Source organism: Symphalangus syndactylus, chromosome 5 (genome assembly GCF_028878055.3).
Source record: "Symphalangus syndactylus isolate Jambi chromosome 5, NHGRI_mSymSyn1-v2.1_pri, whole genome shotgun sequence".
NCBI lineage: Eukaryota > Metazoa > Chordata > Mammalia > Primates > Hylobatidae > Symphalangus > Symphalangus syndactylus.
Genome location: NC_072427.2, coordinates 88,885,576 through 88,910,961, shown reverse-complemented (window position 1 = coordinate 88,910,961; position 25,386 = coordinate 88,885,576). Strand labels below are relative to the sequence as shown.

Here is a 25,386-nt window from a genome sequence, read left to right as displayed (position 1 = left end):
CTCCTCAGTGTTCTGCTACCCATTTATCTCAATATGCTTCAATGTATTCGTATGAAGATAGGTCTGTATCCATTATGATTATCTACACATATTACACATAGAAGGGGGTATGTGTTATAAAAACATATCTATACATGTCTGTGTATTTTTGTGATGACCAAGTCTATAGTCAAACACCATGATACACATTTATTATATCAGCTGGAAGGGCTCATTCCATATCTTTGTTGAAATATCCTAGATTGCTAAAATTCAGTCATAATCCTATTCAGTCCAATTCTGAGTATTTGTTGGGTACCAATTGCAAGACATTCCATCCAGTTGTAAGCAACTGAAATTTGCCTTGACTTTCCCCAACAGCAAAAAGGCAGACATGCGTGTTCCGACTATATCAAGGTGGAAATTGGTCCTGTGTTCTCTTCTAGGGATCTGCTGGAGGAAGGAAAGGCCACGGTTCCCTGCCTGGCAGAAAAACTTACCAGCGAGCTCATCGCACACATCTGTGTAAGCACGGGCAGAGCTGTGGGTTCTCTAAAAAGAATACTACAAACACAGAGCTGAACCTTGCTGGCTTCTTAAACATCACTGTACACACAGATCTTCTGAGGATCTTGTTAAGATGCAGATTCAGATTCTGTGGGTCTGGAGTGGGGCCTAGAATTCTGCATTTCCAGCAAGCCCCCAGACAATGTGGATATTGTTTTTCAGGGGACCACAGTCTGGGGGGATGCTGATAGACTATATCTACTGGGCCAAAATAAAAATTAAAATCTTATGCACAAGCTACTAACTCTTCCTTTCTCGTTGACAACCACTATTATAATGTCTTAGTCATTCTAATGAACGTATTTTTTAACTTCTAAAAGCTTTGTAAAAGCTCTCTGTGGTTCTTTTTAAAAATCTGCCTGAATGTAGTCTCTTCCTTTTTCAAATTTTCTTTTCTTTTCTTTTCTTTCTTTTTTTGAGATAGAGTCTCACTCTGTTGCCCAGGCTGGAGTGCAGTGGCATGATCTCGGCTCACTGCAACCTCCGCCTCCTGGGTTCAAGCAATTCTCCTACCTCAGCCTCCTGAGCAGCTGGGATTACAGGTGCACACCACCATGCCTGGCTGATTTTTGTATTTTTAGTAGAGACAGGGTTTCACCATGTTGGCCAGACTGGCCTTTTTCAAATTTTCAACTTAGCACCAGAGTGCAAGGTCTTCCACGCAGTCCCCAGGAATGCAGGTGTAGAACGGGGTGGTTTCCAGCTGACCGTGATGAGCGTAGAGCTCTTTGGGGTCCCACTGTATGCAGAAAGGGGATGCTTCCTTATTAGATTCCCCACCTCGAGCAAGCCCATGGGGGTTGATTTTTTGCCTCTGCACCAAGTCAGGCTCATAGGTTCCCGTTCAAGTTTTCTTACCTAGACAGATGCCCTTGTGGCTGAGCCGGGCTCCACTGCTGCCTTCTCCTTGAGCCCCTGCCTGGCCACTATTACTGGGGCTGGCCTCTGACTGCCCCTCACTAACTTGTGAGTCCACCGATACATTTAAAGGTTTTCACATGTCAGCCGGCATTTTTAGATGTTTGCCGTGGAAGGGTGAGCCAGCATACGGCGTCAACCGTATTGTTAAAAACACAAGTCTCTGATCACTTTTTATTGATTGCAAACAACATAAAATTTGTTGAATCTCAAATTGCTCCAAATGCCACTTTTTCAGAACCTACTAGACAAGTGGATCTCTCTAGTCTCCCTCCGGAGAGTTTACCTAATATGACCACAGAGGAACTGCTCCTGGGTCGCTCTACCGGGGCCCAGGACCCATGCACAGTGGGTGCCTCAGTGTTGCTCATGAGGCTGCTGTCTCAGGAGTGGGGAAGGGGGAAGACCTGGGCAGAAAACAGTGTCCCTAGTGTGTGCGCCCCGCCCCTGCCCCCGGGTCTGGAAAAGCTTCCTTTTAGAGGAAGCCAGGAAGTCAAATGGCCCACACAGCTCCTCTGCAGAGGGAGGCCTGGAACTTCCTTTTCATTCTCTGTTCATCTTTATAAATTTCCATTATTTTCTCTCCATTTTCCTCAGAAATCTCTGCCCCTGTTAGAAAGTCAAATCAAGGAGAGTCACCAGACAATAACAGAGGAGCTACAAAAGTATGGTGTCGACATCCCGGAAGATGAAAATGAAAAAATGTTCTTCCTGATAGATGTGAGTGTTGCCAGCTGCATGGACCTGGAGAAGCACTTGTCATGGTCAAAAAAGGGATCCTGGGCCTTATGCACTTCCTTCTTCACTCCCCTAAGGCTGGTCCAAAGACATCTGGCCCGTAGCACTCAAAGGGTGGACAGGGCTGAGGGAGGCAGGGCAGGGAGTTCGGGTGTGGGGGTGGAGTCAGCAGCGAGGGATGCTCAGGCTGCATTGTGCCCCCTCTGTCACAAGCATCACCCAGATCCCTAAGGCAGTAAGGGGTGGGATAGGATTTTCCGGTGCCAAAACCTCTTCTTTCCCCTGATCCACAGTGTCCCATAAGAAAGCAAGGAGTGACTCCCCACCCTCCACATAGGCATGGCCTCCAAATGACCTTGACACTTGGATTTGAAGTCTATCCACTTATACTGATGTTTTTCTTCTTGACAGAAAATTAATGCCTTTAATCAGGACATCACTGCTCTCATACAAGGAGAGGAAACTGTAGGAGAGGAAGACATTCGGCTGTTTACCAGACTCCGACACGAGTTCCACAAATGGAGTACAATAATTGAAAACAATTTTCAAGAAGGTGAGTGTCTTAGTCCCTTCTTTTGGGCTGCTACAACCGAATACCTGAGACTGGGTCATTTATAAACAATGGAAACTTACTGCTCATTGTTCTGGAGGCGAGAAATCTATTCTTAAGGAATCAGGAAATTTGGTGTCTGGTGAGAGCTTGTTCTCTGCTTCAAAGATGGCACCTTCTAGCTGTGTCCTCTCATGGGATAAGGGACGAACAAGCTTCCTCAGACCTCTTTTTTACAGGGGTACCACAGGCATACCTCAGAGATATTGTGGGTTCAGTTCCAGACAAAACGAATATTGCAATAATGCAAGTCACGTAAACTTTTTGGTTCCTGGTACATAAACAATTCATTTATGCCATACTGCAGTCTATTAAGTATGTAATAGCATTAGGCCTCAAAAATATGTACGTTCCTTAGTTTAAAACACCTTATTGCTAAAACATTGCTGATACAGAAACAAAAAGTGAGCATGTGCTACTGGAAAAAAATGGCGCTGATTTGCTTGACATGGGGTTGCCACAGACCTTCAATTTGTAAAAAATACGATATCTGTGAAGTGCAATAAAACAAGGTATGCCTGGAATCCCATTCATGAGGGCAGAGTGCTCATAACCCAATCCTTCCTAAAGGTCTCCTCTGTTGATACTATCACACCGGGGATTAAGTTTCAACATAGGAATTTTTAGGGGACACCAACGTGTAGACCATAGCAATGAGTCAATCGCGTGGTAAACCTGATACGTTGGCTTAAGACAGAGAAGAGTGGGGCAGTTGGGGAGGATGGTCAGGATAAGGACCTAGTGACAACTAAAGCCGTGTTTGCTCTCTTCTATATCACTGAACCCAAATGACCATCTGCTGATGAATCGATAAACCAACTGGCGTGTGTCTGTGTGTAGCAGTTGGCCTTGGCTGTCATAACAAAGTACCACAGATTTGTGGGGGCTTAAACAGTAGGAATTTATTTTCTTACAGTTCTGGAGGCTGGAAGTCCAAGATCAAGGTGTTGGTGGAGCTGGTTCCTTCTAAGGCCTCTCTCCTTGCCTTGCACGTGGCGTCTTCTCGCTGGGTCCTCGTGTGGTTGTCCCTCTGTGTGTGTGTCCTCATCTCCTCCTGCAAGGACACTAGGCAGATGGCATGAGAGCGCACCCTAGTGACCGGATTTCAATTTAATTACCCCTTTGCCTGTCTCTAAACACAGTCAGATTCTGAGTTTCTGAGGGTTAGGACTTGAACGTAGGAATTTGAAGAGGTCACAACTCAAACTCAGCCCATAACACCAAGCCCTGGAATAGTTCCAGCCACAGACAGGCACAGAGTGCTGGTCCACAGCACCCCATGGATGAACCTTGAAAATGTCATGCTGAGTGAAAGAAGCCAGCCACAAAGGCCACAGCCTATGATTCCATTGATAGAAAATGGCTAGAACGGGCAAACCCAGGCAGGCAGGAAGCAGAATAGTGGCTGCCAGGGGCTGGGGAGGGAAAAGTGGGAAGTGATCCCTGATGGGTGATGGGTGTGGGGTTTGGGAGTTATGTCTGGGGATGGTTGCACAACTTTGTGAATATACTAAAATTCACTCACTCATACACTTTTTTTTTCTTTTTCTTTGGAGACAGGGTCTCACTCTGTTACCCAGGCTGGGGTGCAGTGGCTCGGTCTCGGCTCACTGCACCCTCTGCCTCCCAGATTCAAGTGATTCTCCTGCTTCAGCCTCCACCTCCCTAGTAGCTGGAATTACAGGCACCTGGCTAATTTTTGTATTTTTAGTAGAGATGGGGTTTCACCATGTTGGCCAGGCTGGTCTCGACCTCCTGACCTCAGGTAATCCACTGGCCTCAGCCTCCCAGAGTGCTGGGATTATGGGCGTGAGCCACCGCGCCTGGCCTGAACCATATATTTTTAATAGAGTGAATTTTATACTATGTAAATGACATCTCAGTTAGAAAAATCCTTATGGAAAAGTATTTCCTGACTAAAAAAGTGTTCTAGATTACCATTCAAAAAGGAACTCAAACCCTCTGGACTTATGATGGGGCTAACTCTCTATGGTGTGGACTGTTGGGAGTACAGATAATTCCAAAAGTTTAAAGAAAAATGCAGCATCTCACACAGTGAACAGTGCTACTGTATCACACTCATACAAGTTGATGTGCCTGGTTTACTCTGTTATCCCATTTGACTTGTAAACACTTTCTACACATGGCAACACTTTCGACGCATGAATATGTGATGTATTGTTAATTCCAGAAAGTGTTCATGCTCATTTCTAATGGGCGTGCAGTTGAGGGCAAGGAATGTATTATGGTACAATTTCTTTGGTAAAACTAAAATTGGATTCACAAAACTTCATACTCGAGTACGTTTTTAAGAAGGGGTCTTGGCCGGGCATGGTGGCTCACGCCTGTAATCCCAGCACTTTGGGAGGCCGAGGCGGGCAGATCATGAGGTCAGGAGATCGAGACCATCCTGGCTAACATGGTGAAACCCCATCTCTACTAAAAATACAAAAAAATTAGCCGGGCGTGGGGGCGGGCGCCTGTAGTCCCAGCTACTCGGGAGGCTGAGGCAGGAGAATGGCGTGAACCGGGGAGGTGGAGCTTGCAGTGAGCTGAGATCACGCCACTGCACTCCAGCCTGGGCGACAGAGCGAGACTCTGTCACAAACAAACAAACAAATGAAAAAAAAGGGTCTTAGTCGAAGTTTCTGCATGTGCGGGTTCCTGGCATTGTACCTGGCTCTGCACTCTCCTTCCTTAGATGACTAAGGAAAATTATCTTGAGATCTGGCGTGCGTGTGTGTGTGCGATCCCTGGATATTTTTAGTTTACCAGTTAGATTTGTTTTGATACCACTTTTTCTTGCCATTTATATTTTCAGAAAATTTAGAATGCTATTGTGTTTAGAAAAATGTGCAAGATTATTTTTGTAAAATAATTTAGAGGGTTTTTTTTTCCTGCTATAGGCCATAAAATTTTGAGTAGAAAAATCCAGAAATTTGAAAATCAGTATCGTGGTAGAGAGCTGCCAGGCTTTGTGAATTTCAGGACATTTGAGACAATCATGAAACAGCAAATCAAGGCGCTGGAAGAGCCGGCTGTGGATATGCTACACACTGTGACGGGTGAGTGCTTAGTTTCACTTCTGAGCATTGATTTCTAAAGAAGGGAAAGGTTCGAACCAAAGCCAGCACCAAACTTCAGCACTTTCCTCCTGGGGTGCATCCCACACCAACGAGCAAACCTCTCATTCTCCAGATCCCAAGTTGGTGTTCAACAATTCAATTCAATTCTGGCACTAACTACCCTGAGTCAATGTGGACCCCATAGCTTAAGGGCTCAGTCCCATAACACTGGCCCCAACTACAAATGCTGGTCACAAGCCCCAGACCTCCCATTCTTCTGACGGACTGTTTATAAATCAAGGTTCTTGTGATCCACTCCTCAGGTCAACCAAGAACTCTGGAACACACTTCACTGACATTTACTGGTCTATTAGAAAGGATTTGATAAGGGGCACAAATGAAGCTGTTGGAGAGGCACATAGTAGGGGCCTGAACACAGAAGCTTCTGTCCCCACGGGGTGGAGGTACCACCCTCATGGCACAAGGATGTGGTCATCAACCAGGGAGCTCTTAGAACCTCACCACTGAGAAGGTTTTATGGAGGATTCATCATGAAGGCATGATGGAGGATTGACTCAATCTCCAGGCCCTCCCTCCTCTGTGGAGCTGGAAGTTCTAAGTTTCTAGCCAAGGCTTGGTCTTTCTAGTGCCTGGCCCCAATCCTGAAGCTATGTAGGGGCCCACCAGGCATCATCTCTTAAAAACACGAGATACTCCTAAGGCCGGACATTCCAAGAGATGTAGGGGCTGTGTGTTAGGAAATGGGGACAAAGACAAAATATTTCTATTTTTCCTGTCATACCACACCTCCACCCTGTTCCACTGCTCTGCTGGCTTCATACTCAAACTTCACACTCAAAATCGGCTGTTTATTTGAAGTCTCCGAGGAGTAAAGCCAATGGTGACATAACTGCACATGTAGACGTGTTTGGAGCCTTTTAGAGTGCTGTAGGAATCTAGGTGTGTCGCGGATAGGTAGGAAACTAGATCCTACTGTGGATCCACCCCCTTCTTGAAATGCTTTGCTTTCTTGATTTTCCAGATGTTATTGAATCTCTCTTCTTCATCCTCTCCTTGACTGACGGCATCCTTACTCACACTTCAGCTGCCTCATCTTAGCAGTAATTAATAATCACTCACGGATCCATGAACTAAGGAGCTGGAGATAGCCTCAGAACAGCTCATTCAGAGGTGTATTTCCAGTAAAATTGACCTTTTAGCCCTAATAATCATATACCAAAACCTGCAATCATGTTGTTTTGGTCCATTGTAGACTCTTAACTCGTTCCAGAGGAAAGTTTGTAATACTTAGAGCCTTATAGTCATAAAAACCAATATAGATATACCTATTTCTTTTTCAGAAATGTATGACATGGAGATCCATAAGAGGTTTTCAATCGTAAAGATACTATACATTGTATTACAATAAAATTCTGTGAGGAAGTAGAATAGAAATGAGTTTCAAAAATAAAAGATAAATAATATAAAATTTTTAATCTAAATAAGAGCTTGTTCTTGTATGTTTTTCAAATGGATAATGTAGAAATTCAAATTCCATTGATATATTTAAGAGTGATTTGACTTATATTGAGTTGTGTTATAAAATATTAATATTTATAATTTAACGGAAATTACATTCTTTGCAACTATTTAGGATAAAAAGTTTAAATATCAAATAAGTGTATGCCAGGGGTCATTTGCTTTTAAGATTCTCCCAGCAAATTATTAAGCAAAAAGACCACGCCTTCCTTTTTCATGGTAAAGAGAAGAAGGGAGCAGGGAGAGGGGAAACTTTACTTCATACCATTTGATCCTCATATTTTTTTTGCATCTTAGGAAGAGAACAAATGATCCTACCAACATTGAACTATTTTTCTCTCTTTGATTAGATATGGTCCGGCTTGCTTTCACAGATGTTTCAATAAAAAATTTTGAAGAATTTTTTAACCTCCACAGAACCGCCAAGGTAAAACCAACCATGTGTTATTTAAAAAAAAAAAAAAAATTAAGCTTGACACTAGAAAACAGATTTCTTGGATGAGGATTATTTCAACTTTATTGTATACATTTAGAGCAGCAAATAACATCACTCACTAGTGCTTCTTCTGATGTTACCGGTGATGTCTGGTTAAAAGCAATAAAGGAGGGATTGCTTAAACGCATAGAACAAGAGATCCACAGTTAGTGGAGAAGATTATCACATCTAAGAGCAATGGCTCCAAATCCAAAAACTCACTGAGGAAGCTACATATAAAAATAGAATCTTTCTGGCCCGAGTGGGCACGATAAGCCTGTAATCCCAGCACTTTGGGAGGCTGAGGCCGGTAGATGACTTCAAGCCAGGAGTTCGAGACCAGCCTGGCCAACGTGGCAAAACCCCATCTCTACTAAAAATACAAAAAAGTAGCTGGACATGGTGGTGCATGCCTGTAGTCCCAGCTACTTGGGAGGCTGACACTTTAGAATCGATTGAGCCCAGGAGGCGGAAGTTGCAGTGAGCCGAGATTACACCACTGCACTCTAGCCTAGGTGATGGAGCGAGACCCTGTCTCAAAAAAAAAAACAAAAAAACAGTCTTCCCATCCAGAGTGAGGAAAGAGCCTACAGGAAATGAGCCTGGGGGACAGACTGGGCCGAGAGACCAGACTTAGCCACTCTTAGAAACAGGCGTCCCCGGCACAGATGAGGAGCCTGACCCCATGATTCACCAGCTGGAGGCCTTGGGATGTGCCACTTCCAGGCTGTGCCCCTGACTCCTCATTCATAAAATGAGACTAATAAGGCCTTCCTCAGAAGGTCGAGATGGACGTGGAGTAAGGTGTTTAGGATGCACCTGCCACTGTGCACTGTGCCTCTCATCAAGGCCTGGAGGGTCCAGGGGTGAAGTTTCTCCTCCTCAGGTTTTGGCAACCAGTTTCTCTAAACCCCGGGAACATAAAACAGAATTTGTCTGACTTAAACATGGCTCCCCTGCTCATCCCTGTGGATTATCTGATGGCTATGACAATCCTTGCCATCAGATATAGAAGCCCCTAAAAGAGAAAGGAAAGAAGCTGAGTTACGGGGCCTGAAAGCAAGCCTGTGCAGGTCCCCAGGCCCCGGGATGGGGGTCCGGCCCATCTGTGGCTCAAGCCTCCTGGGAAGCTCTGACCCTCAGCCAGGGCTAGAAACATGCCTTAGATACACCAGGGCGCGGCCCAGAGGGCTGTTCCAGGAAACGTGCTGTTTCACTCACAGTGGGTAACCTGGTATTTACAGACTTCTTACCTACTTTCCTGTGACTCAGGAATTTGTGTCTTGAGGGAAACTGAGTTGTGTATTTTTTTTTTTTTTTTTTTTACTGTAGTTCAAAATCGAAGACATTAGAACAGAACAAGAGAGAGAAGGTGAGAAGCTGATCCGCCTCCACTTCCAGATGGAGCAGATTGTCTACTGCCAGGACCAGGTATACAGGGGTGCGTTGCAGAAGGTCAGAGAGAAGGAGATGGAAGAAGAAAAGAAGAAGAAACCCTGGGATTTGGGGGTTTTCCAGTCCAGCTCGACAACAGACGCTTCCATGGAGGAGCTCTTTCAGCACCTGATGGCCTATCACCAGGTACGTCTTCGCATGGTTCAGGATGGCAGCTTCCATTCTTTCCTTTTCTTCTGAATGCCTCTCTCTTTAGTCTTGCTCTCTCTGTAGGTGACGTTGGTCAGCTCTGTCGTTTACCTCCTTGTTAGCCTCCTGTATTAGTCCATTTTCGTGCTACTGATAAAGACATACCTGAGACTGGGCAATTTACAAAAGAAAGGTTTAACAGACTTACAGTTCCACGTGGCTGGGGAGGCCTTCTACCATCATGGCAGAAGGCAAAGGGCACTTCTTACCTGGTGGCGGTGGCAAGAGAGAGAATGAGAGCCAAGTGAAAGGGGTTTCCCCTTATCAAACATCAGATCTCATGAGACTTACTACCATGAGAACAGTATTGGAGAAACTGCCCCATGATTCAATTATCTCCCCCTGAGTCCCTCCCGCAACATGTGGGAATTATGGGCGTACAATTCAAGATGAGATTTGGGTGGGGACACAGCCAAACCATATCGCCTCCATAGAAGCAGCTCAACCTCAGACAGAGAGATGGTGGCTTAGAGCCACTGACATCTGGTTTTGATGGCTGTCTAGGTCTGGCCAAGTTACTTAACCTCTCTCAGCCTCAGCTTTCTTTGTAAAATGGTGTCTCCTCATAGATTCTAGTGCATATTCCAGGAGATGAGTGTGGATGATGATCATGGATTGCTAATGGAAAAACCAAACTCTGTTAAAATATTTGAAAGAGGTTTATTCTGAACCAAATATGAGGGACCGTGGCTCTGGGAACAGTCTCAGGAGGTCCTGAGGAAGTGTGCCTGAGGCTGTCAGGATGCAGTTTGATTTTATACATTTTAGGGAGGCAGGAATTGTAGGTAAAATCATAAATCAATACATGGGAGGTGTACCTGCCCTCCCTAAAGAGGCAGGACACCTTGAAGGAGGGGGAGCTTACCAGTCATAGGTGTGTTCAGAGATTTTCTGGTTGGCATTTGCTTGAAAGAGTTAAACTTTGTCTACAGACTTGACATCAGTAGAAAGAAATGCCTGAGTTAAGGGCAGTGTTAGAGGCCAAAGGTATGTAGATGAAGACTCTGGGTAGCAGCCTTCAGAGAGAATAAATGGTAAATGTTTCTTTTCAGGCCTTAGAGGCAGCAGCCTCTCGGTTAATCTCTCATAGATTCAGGGAAGGCCTAAAAGGGGAGAGGTCTGACTGCATTGATGGAGATTCTCTACAGGTGCGAATTCTCCCCCACAAAACATGGCAGGGCCATTTCGATCTGTCTGTCCTGGTACAGCTGTTTCAAAATATGTCCAAAAAATATATTTTTAGGCAAAATATTTGTATTTCCTTTAGGGTCTGCAATCTGTCTTGTGATGCTATACCAGAGTCGGGTTGGAAAGTAAGCCACTTTACACTGAGTTCATGAAAACTCACCCAAGCAGATTTTATGGTTTGTGGGGTGTGTGTGACTTAACCCCTGCCTTGCATGACTTTATAATATGGTATCTTACTACCCCAGAGTCTTTTTGGCCAACTTATGATCTCAATTTCAACCTAAACTCCAAAAGGGCCTGGCTTCTCTTCCTGTTATGGCCAGGAATTCAGATTTTCAGGTTTCTCTGGGGTCCACTTGGCCAAGAGGGGGTCTGCTGAGTTGGCTGGAAGGCATAGGATTTTATTTTTGGTTTACAACAAGTTCCTTAGTGCAGCATTGGAATGCAATGGTAGCAGACTAAATGGAAGCTATCTCGTAGACACATGCTTTGATTGATACTGCACGATTCAGTTAACCTGAAGTACAATCTAATTCATCCTAGGGAAGGAGGCAGTGAACACAGGCACAACTCAGGTAGAGCCCTTGGGATGTGTAAACACCTGAGGAGGTAAAGCAAATTGTAATCTCTCGGTTTATCAGATGTCCCCATTGCCTTACTATTTGGATGCTTTAAAGCAGTGCCTCTCAAACTCCACCCAGCACAGAGGCCTCCTGGGATCTTGTGGAAATGCAGATGCTGATTGCAGGTCAGGATGAGGCTGAGATTCTGCCCTTCTTTTTTTTTTTTTGAAACCAAGTCTCACTCCATTACCCAGGCTGGAGTGCAGTGGCACAATCTCAGCTCACTGCAACCTCTACCTCCTGGGTTCAAGCAATTCACCTGCCTCAGCCTCCCAATTAGCTGGGATTACAGGCACCTTGCCACCATGCCTAGCTATTTTTTTCTATTTTTAGTAGAGATGGAGTTTCACCATGTTGGCCAGGCTGGTCTTGAACTCCCGACCTCAAGTGATCTGCCTGCCTCAGCCTCCCAAAGTGTTGGGATTACAGGCGTGAGCCACCACGCCCAGCCTCTGCATTTCTAATGGGCTCTCAGGGGTCGCCATACTACTGGATGGAGACCACACTTTGAGCAGCAAGGCTCTAAACCGAGGCTCAACATCCATTCCTCCAGACACTGGGAGCTGCAGCACGTGCGTGAAGCCAGTGAAGGGGAAGACAGGCATGCACAGCAGCTTCTCCTGCAGCCAGGCTCACACCTGTCTGCTGCTTCCACTGCCTCCTAGAATGAACAGTTACCTTGAGAGTAGGTGAGGCATATACACGCACAGAATCCAAACAATAGGATGAGTGGCAATGGCAAAGGAGTCTCCGAACCAAGCAGCTCCCTGGACAGAAGCAGCCCTTCTCCAGGTTCATTTCTGTCCTCCGAGGCTGACTCATGCACTCAAAAGCTCCCGTGCACATACATTTTATAATGGTTTTTACACAAAGGTTAGCAGAGGAGTGGACATGCTGCTCTTTACCCTGCCTCTTTTGCTGTACCTGGGAGATTGTTCTGCCTCAGTTCTGGTGGGGCTGCCTTGTTCTTTTCAATGGCTGCTGAGTATCCCATTTTATGGATGTGGTATATTGAGCCAGCTCCCTTTAAGCGGACAGTTTGTTTGCAGTCTTTTGCTAATGCAGGCGTGTTGCTGTGAATAGGCTTGTTTGTATATCATGTATCTGGAAGCATCAATTCCCAGAAATGAGATTCCTGGTATATTAGGATTGTGCAGGGAAACAGAACCACAGATATATGTATGTAAAGAAATATATTTCAGCCAGGCATGGTGGCTCACGCCTGTAATCCCAGCACTCTGGAAGGCTGAGGTGGTTGGATCTCTTGAGGCCAGGAGTTTGAGACCAGCCTGGCCAACATGGTGAAACCCGGTCTCTACTAAAAATACAAAAAAATTAACTGGGCGTGGTGGCCTATGCCTGTAGTCCCTGCTACTTGGGAAGCTGAGACATGAGAATTGCTTGAACCTGGGAGGCAGAGGTTGCAGTGAGCCAAGATCACACCACTGCTCTCCAGCCTGGGTGACAGAGCGAGACTCCATCTCAAAAACAAACAAACAAACAAACAAAAAAAACAGAAGGAAAGAAAGAAAGATACATATATATTTCAAGGAATTGGCTTCTGCCATTTTGGGAGCTGGCAAGTCCACAATCCCAGGTCGGGCCAGCAGGGAGAGCTGGCCAGAAATTGCAGCAGGAGCTAAGGCTGTGTCCACGGCAGAGTTTCTTCTTTTTAGGGAAACCTCATTTTTCTTCTTAAGACCCTCAACTGATTGGATGAGGCCCATCCACATCATTGAGAATGGTCTCCTTCACTTAAAGTCTGTGGTTACACGTTACCCACATCTACGGAATACCTCCGCAGCAATACCCCTGCAGCAATGCCCCCGCAGCAATACCCCCGCAGCAATGCCCCCACAGCAATACCCCCGCAGCAATGCCCCCGCAGCAATGCCTCCGCAGCAATGCCCCCGCAGCAATGCCTCCGCAGCAATGCCCCCGCAGCAATGCCCCCGCAGCAATGCCCCCGCAGCAATGCCTCCACAGCAATGCCCCCGCAGCAATACCCCCGCAGCAATACCCCCCCAGCAATGCCTCCGCAGCAATGCCCCCGCAGCAATGCCTCCGCAGCAATGCCTCCGCAGCAATGCCCCCGCAGCAATGCCCCCGCAGCAATGCCCCCGCAGCAATGCCTCTGCAGCAATGCCTCCGCAGCAATACCTAGACTCGTGTTTGATGGAATCACTGGGGACTCAAGCCTAGCCAAGTTGATACATGAAACAGACCATCACAGCTGGGGAAAGGATGGCTTGTTTTAGACTGATAAAGATGACCCAGAGAAGGCCAGCTCCATCCACACTGGCCAGTTTAGTCTGCACTGAAGTTGGTTTTTTTTTTTTTTTTTTTTTTTTTGGTGACAGAGTCTCACTCTGTCACCCAGGCTGGACTGCAGTGGTGCAATCTTGGCTCACTGCAACCTCTGCCTCCTGAGATCAAGCGAGTCTCCTGCCTCAGCCTCCTGAGTAGCTGGGACTACAGGCACGTGCCACCACACTCGGCTAATTTTTGTTTTTTCAGTAGAGACGGGGTTTCACCATATTGGCCAGGCTGGTCTTGAACGCCTGACCTTGTAGTCCATCCACCTCGGTCTACCAAAGTGCTGGGTTTACAGGCGTGAGCCACCGCACCCGGCCTTGTTGGGGTTTTTTGACAGCCTAATAGGTGAAAATGACATCTCATTACAATTTTAATTGGCATTCTCTTATGACAACAAGGTGGTGCATCTTTTTGTGTGTTGAGAGTTATTTCTGTTTCTTGCTCAGCAAACAGTTCATCCAGGAGGAGCTTCTCGGTGAGATAGTAGACCTCTGCGATTTCTGATGCAGACGATCTGAATTTTATCATTTGCTTTGTCATTTTTGTCTATGGTGGTTTTAGACTATGCTCAAGTTTTCTAGAGCAGAAAACTCGAGTTGGATTTGGGCCTCAGTGGTTTTCGTCATACTTTAAAAGGACTTTGTCTCCCTGAGATGATAAATGAGGTGGACAGTATTTTCTTTAAGTAATTTCTTATTTTAACTGTTGCATGATACCTTTGGTCCATTTGGAGTTCTTTGATGTCAAGAATGAGGCAGGATCCAGATGGCAGCAGAGGTCCCAGTCCCATCCTGGAAGGGTCATCTAGTTCCCGCTGGTACTCCACACGCCCGCTCAGGCACTCACTTCCCCTCTGCGTTGGGTCCTGTCTGCATCCTGTCTTCAGCCCTGTTTTCCTTCTTTTCATCCGTCAGTGTCACCAAGGTCACACTGGTACATCACTCTCTAGTGCAGCCAGCACCCCCATATCACCCTCACTTTTTCTTTCTTTAAATTGTGCAGAAATATTCATCATGTCTATTTTGCCATCTTAACCATTTTGGGGTACATAGTTCAGTGGCATTAAGCACATTCATATTGCGCCAGCATCACCAGCAGCCACCTCCAGGACCCTATCACCTTCCCACGCTGAAACTCTGTCCCCATTAAACGCATTCCCCATTCCCCCCCCCCCCAAGTCCCTGACAGCTACCATCCTACTGTCTGTCTCTGTGAATTCAACTAACCTAAGTACCTCATAGGAGTTGTGACTGGCTTACTTCATGTGGCACCATGTCCTCATCTAGGTGGTAGCAAGTGTCAGAGTTTCACGCCTATTGATTTATTATTATGAGACAGAATCTTGCTCTGTTGCCCAGGCTGGAGTACAATGACGTGATCTCAGCTCACTGCAGCCTCCCCCTGCCTGGGTTCAAACAATTCTCCTGCCTCAGCCTCCCGAGTAGCTGAGATTACAGGCGTATGCCACCACGCCTGGCTGATTTTTGTATTTTTTGTAGAGACGGGGTTTCACCATGTTGGCCAGGCTGTTCTCGAATTCCTGACTTCGAGCGATCCGCCCGCCTAGGCCTTCCAAAGTGTATCATTATTTTTAGAGACAGGGCCTCACTGTTATTGTCCAGGCTCGAGTGCAGTGGTGTGATCCTAGGTCACTGCTACCTCAATCTCCCAGGCTGAAGCCATCCTCCAACCTCCGCTGCCCAAGTAGCTGGGACCACAGGCGTGCACCACCACACCCGGGTAATTTTTTAATTTTTTGTAGAGACGGGGTGTCCCTGTGTTGCTCAGGTTGGTCTTTGAACTCGACTTTGACAGCTCAAGCAGTCCTCCCACCTCAGCCTCCCAAAGTGCTGGGATTACAGGTTCACTCCTTTTTATTGAAGGCAGAATACCGTTCCGTTGATGGATACACCACATTATTTTTACCCATTTATTTTATCTGTGGATACTTGGCTTGTTCACCTTTTGGCTGTTGTAAATAGTGCTGCTAAGAACATGGGTGTCCAGTTACCTGAGTTCCTACTTGGTTTTATGTAGAGATGTTCTGCCTCTTTGTGTTTGTTCAGTTTCAATATGAATTTCAGAATTAGTGTATCCAGTTTCTCATGAACGAGGAGAACTGCTGCTATATGTACTGGGTTTGCATTCACTGCACAGCCCTCTGTGGGGAGAGCTGACGTCTTGCTGACACCATGTCTTTTTCCAAGAACATCTTCAGCCTTTCCGGTTTTTTATTGAATTTTTTTTTTTTTTTTTTTTGAGACAGAGTCTCGCTCTGTCACCCAGTCTGGAGTGCAGTGGCTCGATCTCAGCTCACTGCAACCCCCATCTCCCAGGTTCCAGCAATTCTCCAGCCTCAGCCTCCCAAGGAGCTGGGAACTACAGTTGTGCACCATCATGCCCTGCTAAGTTTTGTGGTGGTGGTGGTGGTGGTGGTTTTATTGTAGAGATGGGGTTTCACCATATTGGCCAGGCTAATCTCGAACTCCTGACCTCAAGTGATTCACCGGCCTCAGCCTCCCAAAGTGCTGGGATTACAGGTGTGAGCCACCATGCCCGGCCCTAGTCTTTCCGGGTTTTTTTTTGTTTTGTTTTTTTTGGTTTTTTTTGAGACAGAGTCTCGCTCTGTCACCCAGGCTGGAGTGCAGTGGCCTGATCTCGGCTCACTGCAAGCTCCACCTCCCAGGTTCACGCCATTCTTCTGCCTCAGCCTCCCGAGTAGCTGGGACAACAGGCACCCGGCACCACGCCCGGCTAATCTTTTGTATTTTTAGTAGAGACGGGGTTTCACCGTGTTAGCCAGGATGGTCTCCATCTCCTGACCTCGTGATCCACCCGTCTCGGCCTCCCAAGTCTTTCCGTTTTCAAGGCTTCCTTTTGCCGGGGCCTTAGGAGTATTTTAAAGTTTTCTTTGTATAAGGTGCACATCTCCGAGGTTTATGCCTACATGTTCTCATCGTTGTGTGCTGTAAAGGGGTTTTTCTCCCTCTGTGTCTCCTGTTTGGTGGTGGTAGATGTGATTTTGGTATGTGAGCTTTAGATGTATCAGTGCCACGACTCACACCCCTGCTGACTCTTACTGTTTGTAGCAGTTTGGCAGCTGATTCTCTTCAGTTCTCCTGGTGAGTACTCACACTGTCTGCCCCCATCTGGGGCTCTAGCATTGCCCTGAACGCCTGCCTTCGGCCTGGTCCTGTCTCCTTCCCCCCATGTCCAGGTGGTGACCACCCCGCCTCTCGGCCACTCTGGTCACAGAACACGGATTGGGAGTTCCGCCTCAGTCTCACCAATACTGAGTACTTATTAACATGCCTGGCATCTTTCTAAACTTGCATCTTTTAACTCCTTTAATCTTTTTAACCACCCCATGAGACCAGTGCCTCACATTAGCCCTGTTTTATAGAGAAGATACCAGAACCTTGCTGAGGGACCAGTACACTACAACTTCCTGAGAGATCCATCCATCCTGGGAAAGAAAAAAGTTTTGCTAATAGGTGGGACTTGGGGAGGGAGAAAGGAAGAGGTGGAAAACGTCTACATGCATATAACTCGGACAGCTCCATTCTGTGGCTTTTGAAAGCCCAATGTCTTTTCTGCTGAGTCATTTGAGTGTTGATTAAAAAGAAAAAGAAACCTTCAAATCTCTTTGGCGGGCTTGTAAATAATTTGGAAATGCAGTGTTTTTCTTTTTTCTTTTTTTTTTTTTTTGAGACGGAGTCTTGCTCTGTCGCCCAGGCTGGAGTGCAGTGATGCAATCTCAGCTCACTGCAACCTCCGCCTCCGGGGTTCAAGTGATTCTCCTGCCTCAGCCTCCTGAGTAGCTGGAACTACAGGCGCATGCCACCACACCTGGCTACTTTTTGTATTTTTAGTAGAGACGCGGTTTCACCACGTTGACCAGGCTGGTCTGGAAATGCAGTTTTTGCACTGTCTGCATGCTTACCTTTATAGAGCATACTTTGCCTTCTTGCATCAGAAGTACCCATTTAATGGTCAGGAAAAGCTGGTGGGAATATGACTCATAGCTGGGACATTCTCTGCACTGTGCATAGTTCCTCTCTGCCACCACCATGGAGGAGATTGATGGGTTTGAAACCCAGGGGAAGGTCCTTGCCCTGGGAGGGTCTCCCTCATTGAGAATCTGGATATCCTCATGTGTACATGGTGAGGTCAGAGTCCCCTCCTCACAGTGTCCCCTCCACCCTCCTGTGAACTGTTCTTTCCTTCCAGGAGGCCAGCAAGCGCATCTCCAGCCACATCCCTTTGATCATCCAGTTCTTCATGCTCCAGACGTACGGCCAGCAGCTTCAGAAGGCCATGCTGCAGCTCCTGCAGGACAAGGACACCTACAGCTGGCTTCTGAAGGAGCGGAGCGACACCAGCGACAAGCGGAAGTTCCTGAAGGAGCGGCTTGCACGGCTGATGCAGGCTCGGCGCCGGCTCGCCCAGTTCCCCGGTTAACCACGCTCTCTGTCCAGCCCCATAGATGTGCACTCACACCGTCTGCCCCCATTCCCGGTTAGCCACTGGACAGACTACTTGAGTGCTCAGTAGTCAGACTTGCTAGTCAGTCTCTGCATATCCATTAGCCATAGCGATTTAGCAAGAAGCTGTGAGAGCAGTTTGGTTTCCGGCATGAAGACAGCCCCACCCTCAGATGCACATGAGCTGGCGGGGATGAAGGATGCTGGCTTCGTACTGGGAAAGGGATTTTCGGCCCTCAGAATTGCTCCACCTTGCAGCTCTCCCCTTCTCTGTGTTCTTAGAAACTGACACGTGCTGAGCATCACAGCTTATTTCTTGGTTTTTATAATGTCCCTTCACAAACCCAGTGTTTCAGGAGCATGAGTGTCATGTGTGTGAGTCCTGTTGGAGCCCTGTCTCCTCTGTTTGTAATAAACTCATTTCTAGCAGACACTGCTCTGCCATGTTTTGTATTTTGGCGAGAAGCCTGAAACTAGCAGGTAGGGTGCAGTGGAGCAGTCGGCGCTAAAGCTGCCCTCTGGCGGGGCCAGGTAGGAGCAAGCAAAAGAACAGGGTCTGATGATTTCCTAGAGACTGGAGGGAAATGGGGGAACACACTTTAAAAAATGAAACAGAATATGAAGCCAACGGTGCTAACTCTTAATAATGTGCATTGATCAAATGTCAAATTTGTTGAGTCACTGGGTACCTGGCATGGAGTTGAAAAGCACAAGGCCCAGTCAAGAAATGGTTGCCAGGCCAGGTGCAATGGCTCACGCTGTAATCCCGGCACTTTGGGAGGCCAAGGCGCGTGGATCACCTGAGGTCAGGAGTTCGGGACCAGCCTGACTAATATGGTGAAACCCTGTCTCTACTAAAAATACAAAAATTAGCTGGGTGTGTTGGCGTGTGCCCATAGTCCCAGCTACTCGGGAGGCTGAAACAGGAGAATTGCTTGAACCCGGGAGGTGGATGTTGCAGTGAGCCCAGATTGTGCCACTGCACTCCAGCCTGGGCTACAGAGCAAGACTCCATCTCAGAAAAAAAAACGATTTCCCAGTGGGACTTACCTGCAGAGTCTGTGGCTGGGGGAGTGGTCTGGGAAGCAGAGAAGGCAGAACACTAACCTTGGAGGAGAACCCGACGGAAGGTCTCTCTGGTCTAGCCTGGTGGGGGGAGACTCGAGCCACACTCCTACGCCCTGACTCTGACAACCATGGCTCCCAATCGGTGCTGCTGCTGGGCCTCCTCACCATGAGGCCAGGGCAGGCTCAAGGGCAGGAAATTGAACAGTGGACTAGATGGATTCTATTTTGCTGTTGTTAGAATTTTGCTAGTGATAACCAGATGGATGGGGCAGGAGAGGACCAGACACTCTGTCCCTTAAGGGGAGAGTTGAAGGATCAGGATTGCCCAAGCCTAGGAAAGAGAAGGCCAAAAGGCAACAAGAGAGATGAAGCGTGAGCACCAAGGTGTGACATCCTCTGGGGAGGTACGTTCTAGATGATCAGTGTGGGGAATGGGGGTACTTTCTACAGAGGGGCCCCCGGATGCCATGGCTTCCTCAAGAGCTGTGAGGTCCCAGGCAGTGGGGGCATCAGGCCAAGCTGCACAGCTGCTTGTCAGGTTGGGGGTGGGGGCTGGAACAGCAACACCATCCTCTCCCCTCTGGACCGCCCCCCTATCCCAGATCTCATCTGACTCTTGGGACTGTATAATTCTCAATTCTTCAGGAAGTTTGAGAATTCATTTATAAGAGAGGATGTCCGGAGAGCAGTGGACATTTCACAAGCCCAGATCAGCAGCTGCCGCTGAGCAGTAGCTTTATGGCTCCCCCAGGTGCTGAAGTGCACCTGCAGGTTGACTTGATCTACTGTTAGCAGAGGCTGATCAGTTTGACTCAGGCTTAAGGGAGAGATGACACCAACACACACACAGAGGTTTGCAAGAGTAAGGCTGGGCGGATCCAAGCATTCTTAATTGAATACTAGGCATGCGTTCTCGCAGCGGACATGGCCCAGGTCCTCTGGCTGTGTTGGTGCGTCAGACAGGCCGGCCATTCCATAAGGTGGGTGCCCTCTCGTGGCAGGCCTGGGAAACTTCTCCACTATAAGACGTCCCTTCCTTCCACCACCATCCAAGTCAGTCTTCCACCTGCCTTAAGTTTCTGCTGCGCGGGAAACAGAGTCAGAGGTGTCAAAGTGTTGCGCAGGATTCTATTTTGCTGTTGTTAGAAATTTGCTAGTGATAACCAGAGACGATGGAGGAAGAAAGTTGACAGTATGTGTCCCAGAGAAGAGCAATTTCAATTTCCCCAGCAGAGTGAACCTGCTGGGGATGCCTCAAGGTGCCCGCAAGGACGTTCCTTTCAGACAAAATGAACATGTGTGGTGATCCCCCAGGCCTGTCCTAACTAGTCATCCAGAGCAGAGAGGGGAGAGGCCCCAGTGGCCAGAGCTCGGAGAGAGCCCTGGAGACCACTTTGTGTGACTCCTTCCTGCACTTAGAGGGGCCCTGGGCTCAGGCAAGTGATGGACCTGCCCCTCCCTACCCACCCCTCCATTCCCACCCATGATGGGCAGCGCCGGGATCAAAGCCTGCTCTCCGGCTTCTGTGGCCTGCCCTGTGAGGCAGGAAAATCGGATCTGGAGGCAGGAATGGAAGGCTGATTCACACTTCAATTCTAACAGGAACTATCCCCTCCACAGGGTGTATGCCAAGTAAATGACTTTGTAACTTTACTTTATCCTCTTCATTTACATAGGGCCCCCAAAGTAACCAATGGAAACCTCTAGAGGGTATTTAAACCCCCAAAAAACTGTAATGGGGCCATTGAGCCCCTAGGCCCGGGCCCCCTCCCACCCTGTGGTGTGTACTTTATTTTCAATACATCTCTGCTTTTGTTGCTTCATTTTCTTCTTGCTTTGTTTGTGCGTTCTGCCTAATTCTTTGTTCAAGACACCAAGAACCTGGACACTCACCACTAGTAACATAAGCACTGGCTCAATGCTCCATTGGCCTGTGCAGAACAGACAGGATCATAATGACGTCTGCTCAGGCACCTTCACTCCAGGCGCGTCTGGGGCTCAGGGGACCCATAGGACAGGGTTGAGTTAGGAGCAGAGCAATGACAGGGCCAGGAGTGTATTGAACAAACCGAAGTAGAAAGCTCCAGTTTTCTGGAACCCAGGGTCTGTCATGCTGCAGGTGCTTAATAAATGCTGTGGTGCCATCCATGTGAGATGTGACTTGCTCCTCCTTGCCTTCCACCATGATTTTGAGGCCTCCCCAGCCATGTGAAACTGCAAGTTCAATAAACCTCTTTCTTTTGTAAATTGCCCAGTCTCAGGTATGTCTTTGTCAGCAGCACAGAAATGGACTAATACAGTAAATTGGTACCAGTAGAGTGGGGCACTGCTGTAAAGATACCTGAAAATGTGGAAGCGACTTTGGAACTGGGTAACAGGCAGAGGCTGGAACAGTCTGGAGGGCTCAGAAGAAAACAAGAAAATGTGAGCAAGTTTAGAGCTCCCTAGAGACTTGTTGAATGTCCTTTTTTTTTTTTTTTTTTTTTTAATTAGATAGAGTCTTGTTCTGTTGCCTAGGCTGGAGTGCACTGACACAATCTCAGCTCACTGGAACCTCCACCTCCCGGGTTCAAGCGATTCTCCTGCCTCAGCCTCCTGAGTAGCTTACAGTAGATTATGGGCACCTACCATCATGCCTGGCTACTTTTTGTATTTTTGTAGAGATGGGGTTTCACCATGTTGGCCAGGCTGGTCTTGAACTTTTGACCTCAGGTGATCTGCCTGCCTTGGCCTCCCAAAATGCTGGGAGTACAGGGGTGAGCCACCATGCCTGGCCTTTTGAATGGCTTTGACAAAAATGCTGATAATGAGATGGACAATGAAATTCAGGCTGAGGTGGTCTCAGATAGAGATGAGGAACTTGTTGGTAACTGGAGCAAAGGTTACTCTTGTTATGTTTTAGCAAAGAGACTGGTGGCATTTTGCTCCTGCCCTAGAGATTTGTGGAACTTTGAACTTGAGAGAGATGATTTAGGGTATTTGGCGTAAGAAATTTCTAAGCAGCAAATCATTCAAGTAGAGACTTGGGTGCTGTTAAAGGCATTCAGTTTCAAAAGGGAAACAGCCTAAAGGTTTGGAAAATTTGCAGCCTGACAATGCAATAGAAAAGAAAATCCCATTTTCTGAGTAGAAATTCAAGTCAGCTGCAGAAATTTGCATAAGTAATGAGGAGCTGAATGTTAATCCCCAAGACAATGGAGAAAGTGTCTCCAGGGCATGTCAGAGGTTTTCACGGAAGCCTCTCCGTGGTTTCATGGGTCAGGCCCAGGGTCCTTGTGCTGTGTGCAGCCTAGAGACTTGATGCCCTGCATCCTAGCCACTGCAGCCATGGCTGAAAGGGGCCAACATAGAGCTTGGGCTGTGGCTTCAGAGGTTGCAAGCCTTAAGCCTTGGCAGCTTCCATGTGATGTTGAGCCTGCCAGTGCACCGAAGTCAAGGATTGAGGTTTGGGAACTTCTGCCTAGATTTCAGAAGATGTATGGAAACGCATGGATGCCCAGGCAGAAGTTTGCTGCAGGGTGGGGCCCTTATGGAGAACCTCTGCCAGGGCAGTGCAGAAGGGAAATGTGGGGTTGGAGCCCCTACACAGTCCCTACTGGGGCACTGCCTAGTGGAGCTGTGAGAAGAGGGTCACCATCCTCCAGACCCCAGAATGGTAGATCCACTGACAGCTTGAACCATGTGCCTGGAAAAGCCACAGACACTCAACACCAGCCCATGACGCAGCCAGGAAGGAGGCTATACCTTACAAAGTCACAGAGGTGGAGCTGCCCAAGACCATGGGAACCCACCTCTTGCATCAGCATGACCTGGATATGACAGATAGAGTCAAAGGAGGTCATTTTGGTGCTTTAAGATTGGACTGCCCTGCTGGATTTTGGACTTGCAAGGGGCCTGCAGCCCCTTTATTTTGGCCAATTTCTCCCATTTGGAATGGCTATATTTACCCAATGCCTGTACCCCCATTGTATCTAGGAAGTAATTAACTTGCTCTTGATTTCACAGGCTCATAGGTGGAAGCAACTTGCCTTGTGTTGGATGAGACTTTGGACTGTGGAGTTTTGAATTAATGCTGAAATGAGTTAAGATTTTGGGGGACTGTTGGGAAGGCCTGATTGGTTTTGAAATGTAAAGATATGAGATTTGGAGGGTGCAGGGGCAGAATTATATTGTTTGGATCTCTCCCACCCAAATCTCATCTTGTAGCTCCCATAATTCCCATGTGTTGTGGGAGGGACCTGATAGGAGATGATTGAATCATGGGGCGGGTCTTTCCCATGCTGTTCTTGTGATAGTGAATGGGTCTCACGAGATCTGATGGTTTAAAAAATGGGAGTTTCTGTGCACAAGCTCTTTGTATGCTGCCATCCATGTAAGATGTGACTTGCTCCTCCTTGCTTTCTGCCACGATTGTGAGGCCTCCCCAGCCATGTGGAATTGTAAATCCAATAAACTTCTTTCTTTTGTAAATTGCAGTCTTGGGTATGTCTTTATTAGGAGCATGGAAACAGACTAACAGAATAACAATAAGGAGTCATTCGAGGGACCTCTCCAACAGGACAGGCTGCAGGAACTGAGGGCACCAACCAGAGGAGCACCAAGTCTGGCCTTGCCTCACCTTTGGTCCTCTGACCAGCAGCCTCAACATCACCCCCTTACAAGGAAATGGAAGCTGGTCCTACTCACCAGGTAGAACTTCAAAGATGCAGTAATTACTTTGAAAAAAATTTGCATAATTTATTTGCATGATATTCATTTTCACAATTGAACTTTACAGTTTAAAAAAGATACAAAAAAAGACAAACAGTTGCTCACATAAATAAAAAGGGGCAATAAAGAAGGAAAACGTTTTCACCATTACAACACCTTTTAGGATGTGTTTTGGGGAACAGGCACCTTACAGTGCCACCTGTTTCCCAGGTCCCTGGGAATGCTGCTCTCTACAGAGGCATGTGCACAGACGGATCCTGCAAATGGGATTGCATGACTTTCCATTTCAAGGTTAAGTCCTAGCAGTAGAATCATTCATTTCATTCTTGCAAACCAGCCTGCTTGGCCAGGAGGCAGAACCATGGTAGAGTAGTGCTCATGGTTATGGCACTTGGCAATGCAAAAGGGACCCTTCCCCTGGTTGGCAACCCACAGCATTGGAAGGGACCACAGAGAGTCCAAAACAAAACACATCTTTCTCTTCTTCACCACCACCATGGGCACTTTCCTTCAGCATGTTCATTTATAGAACGTTAAGTCAGGAGCCAGTCATTTTGTCAAAGCAGCTCAAATAGGCCACCACTCTTACTTGGCAAAAATGATACAGTTTCAAAGAGTTAAATGAAGGTGGACTACTTAGAGACTTCAAAAGCTAAGATTCCAGGAGCACTGAGGTAGCAATGTGTAGAAACATAACATGGAAACAGTGTACCTTAAACTGAGCATCCTTGATTTCCCCCACGGACCTCAATTTCCAGTGACTAGCAGGCCTGAAGAGGCCAACATGGTGCCAGACTTGGCGCCCTGCCAGGGCCAAGGGGCATGTGCAATCTCCAGGGTGCTGGGAGCAGGGTCGGGGAGGATGAGGAGGAAGGCTGAGTCTCCCTCCCAGGAGCCCCACTCGATGTGCAGGTGGAGACCTGCACCAGGAGTGCTCAGGGCAAGTTCCTTTGCAATTGCTTCCCTCGCACCAAGGGCACTGTCTACATTCTCACCCCATAAGAACAAAAATGTTTCTGTTCCCCTTACAAGTGACTACCACGTCACCACCCATGAAGGGCTGGCCCCTTTATTTCTGGCCACCATCCAGGGCTGCTAAGGCTCTAAGAACCAATCAGCAAAAACCCCTTGTGGAGAGCTAGGCTGGGGACATTACCAAGTGGCCCCAGAAGGCAGCCACTGCAGGTGCCACCTGCCTGTCTCCCTTCCATGTCTCTCCTTTTTCGTCTCAAGCCGTCCAGCAGCTGAGAGGCGACAGCTCCGTGCTCATCCAAAATTGGCCCCTGGAAAGGACTCAGAAGGAAGATCTCAATGGGTCAGCCTCCACCCCTCTCCTCCACACTTGACCGCCAGTGTCCATAACCAGCCGGCCATCACCCCTTGTGGACAAGGGGTTAGGGAGAGCAGGCTGGGCAGGGGAGCCACTGCAGCCCGCACAGAATGGCAGAGAGTGCCAAAGCCA

At 47.5% G+C, this 25,386-nt stretch overlaps 1 protein-coding gene across 11 annotated transcripts in view; it reads left to right on the top strand.

The window, feature by feature from the left end:
- Positions 1 to 18,577, top strand: part of MX1 (MX dynamin like GTPase 1) — a 36,795-nt gene extending 18,218 nt beyond the window's left edge. For 10 of the 11 annotated variants that reach the window (XM_063639252.1, XM_063639253.1, XM_055279742.2 and 7 more), the window contains 7 exons: positions 426 to 504; positions 2,062 to 2,184; positions 2,614 to 2,755; positions 5,719 to 5,877; positions 7,767 to 7,843; positions 9,224 to 9,472; positions 17,893 to 18,577. In XM_063639252.1, coding sequence (XP_063495322.1) covers positions 426 to 504; positions 2,062 to 2,184; positions 2,614 to 2,755; positions 5,719 to 5,877; positions 7,767 to 7,843; positions 9,224 to 9,472; positions 17,893 to 18,123 — 1,060 coding nt within the window. In that variant the 3' untranslated portion in view covers positions 18,124 to 18,577. The remainder of the gene's footprint in view (positions 1 to 425; positions 505 to 2,061; positions 2,185 to 2,613; positions 2,756 to 5,718; positions 5,878 to 7,766; positions 7,844 to 9,223; positions 9,473 to 17,892) is intronic. The other variant, XM_063639254.1, reaches the window with a different exon arrangement.
- The last annotated feature ends 6,809 nt before the right edge of the window (positions 18,578 to 25,386 follow it).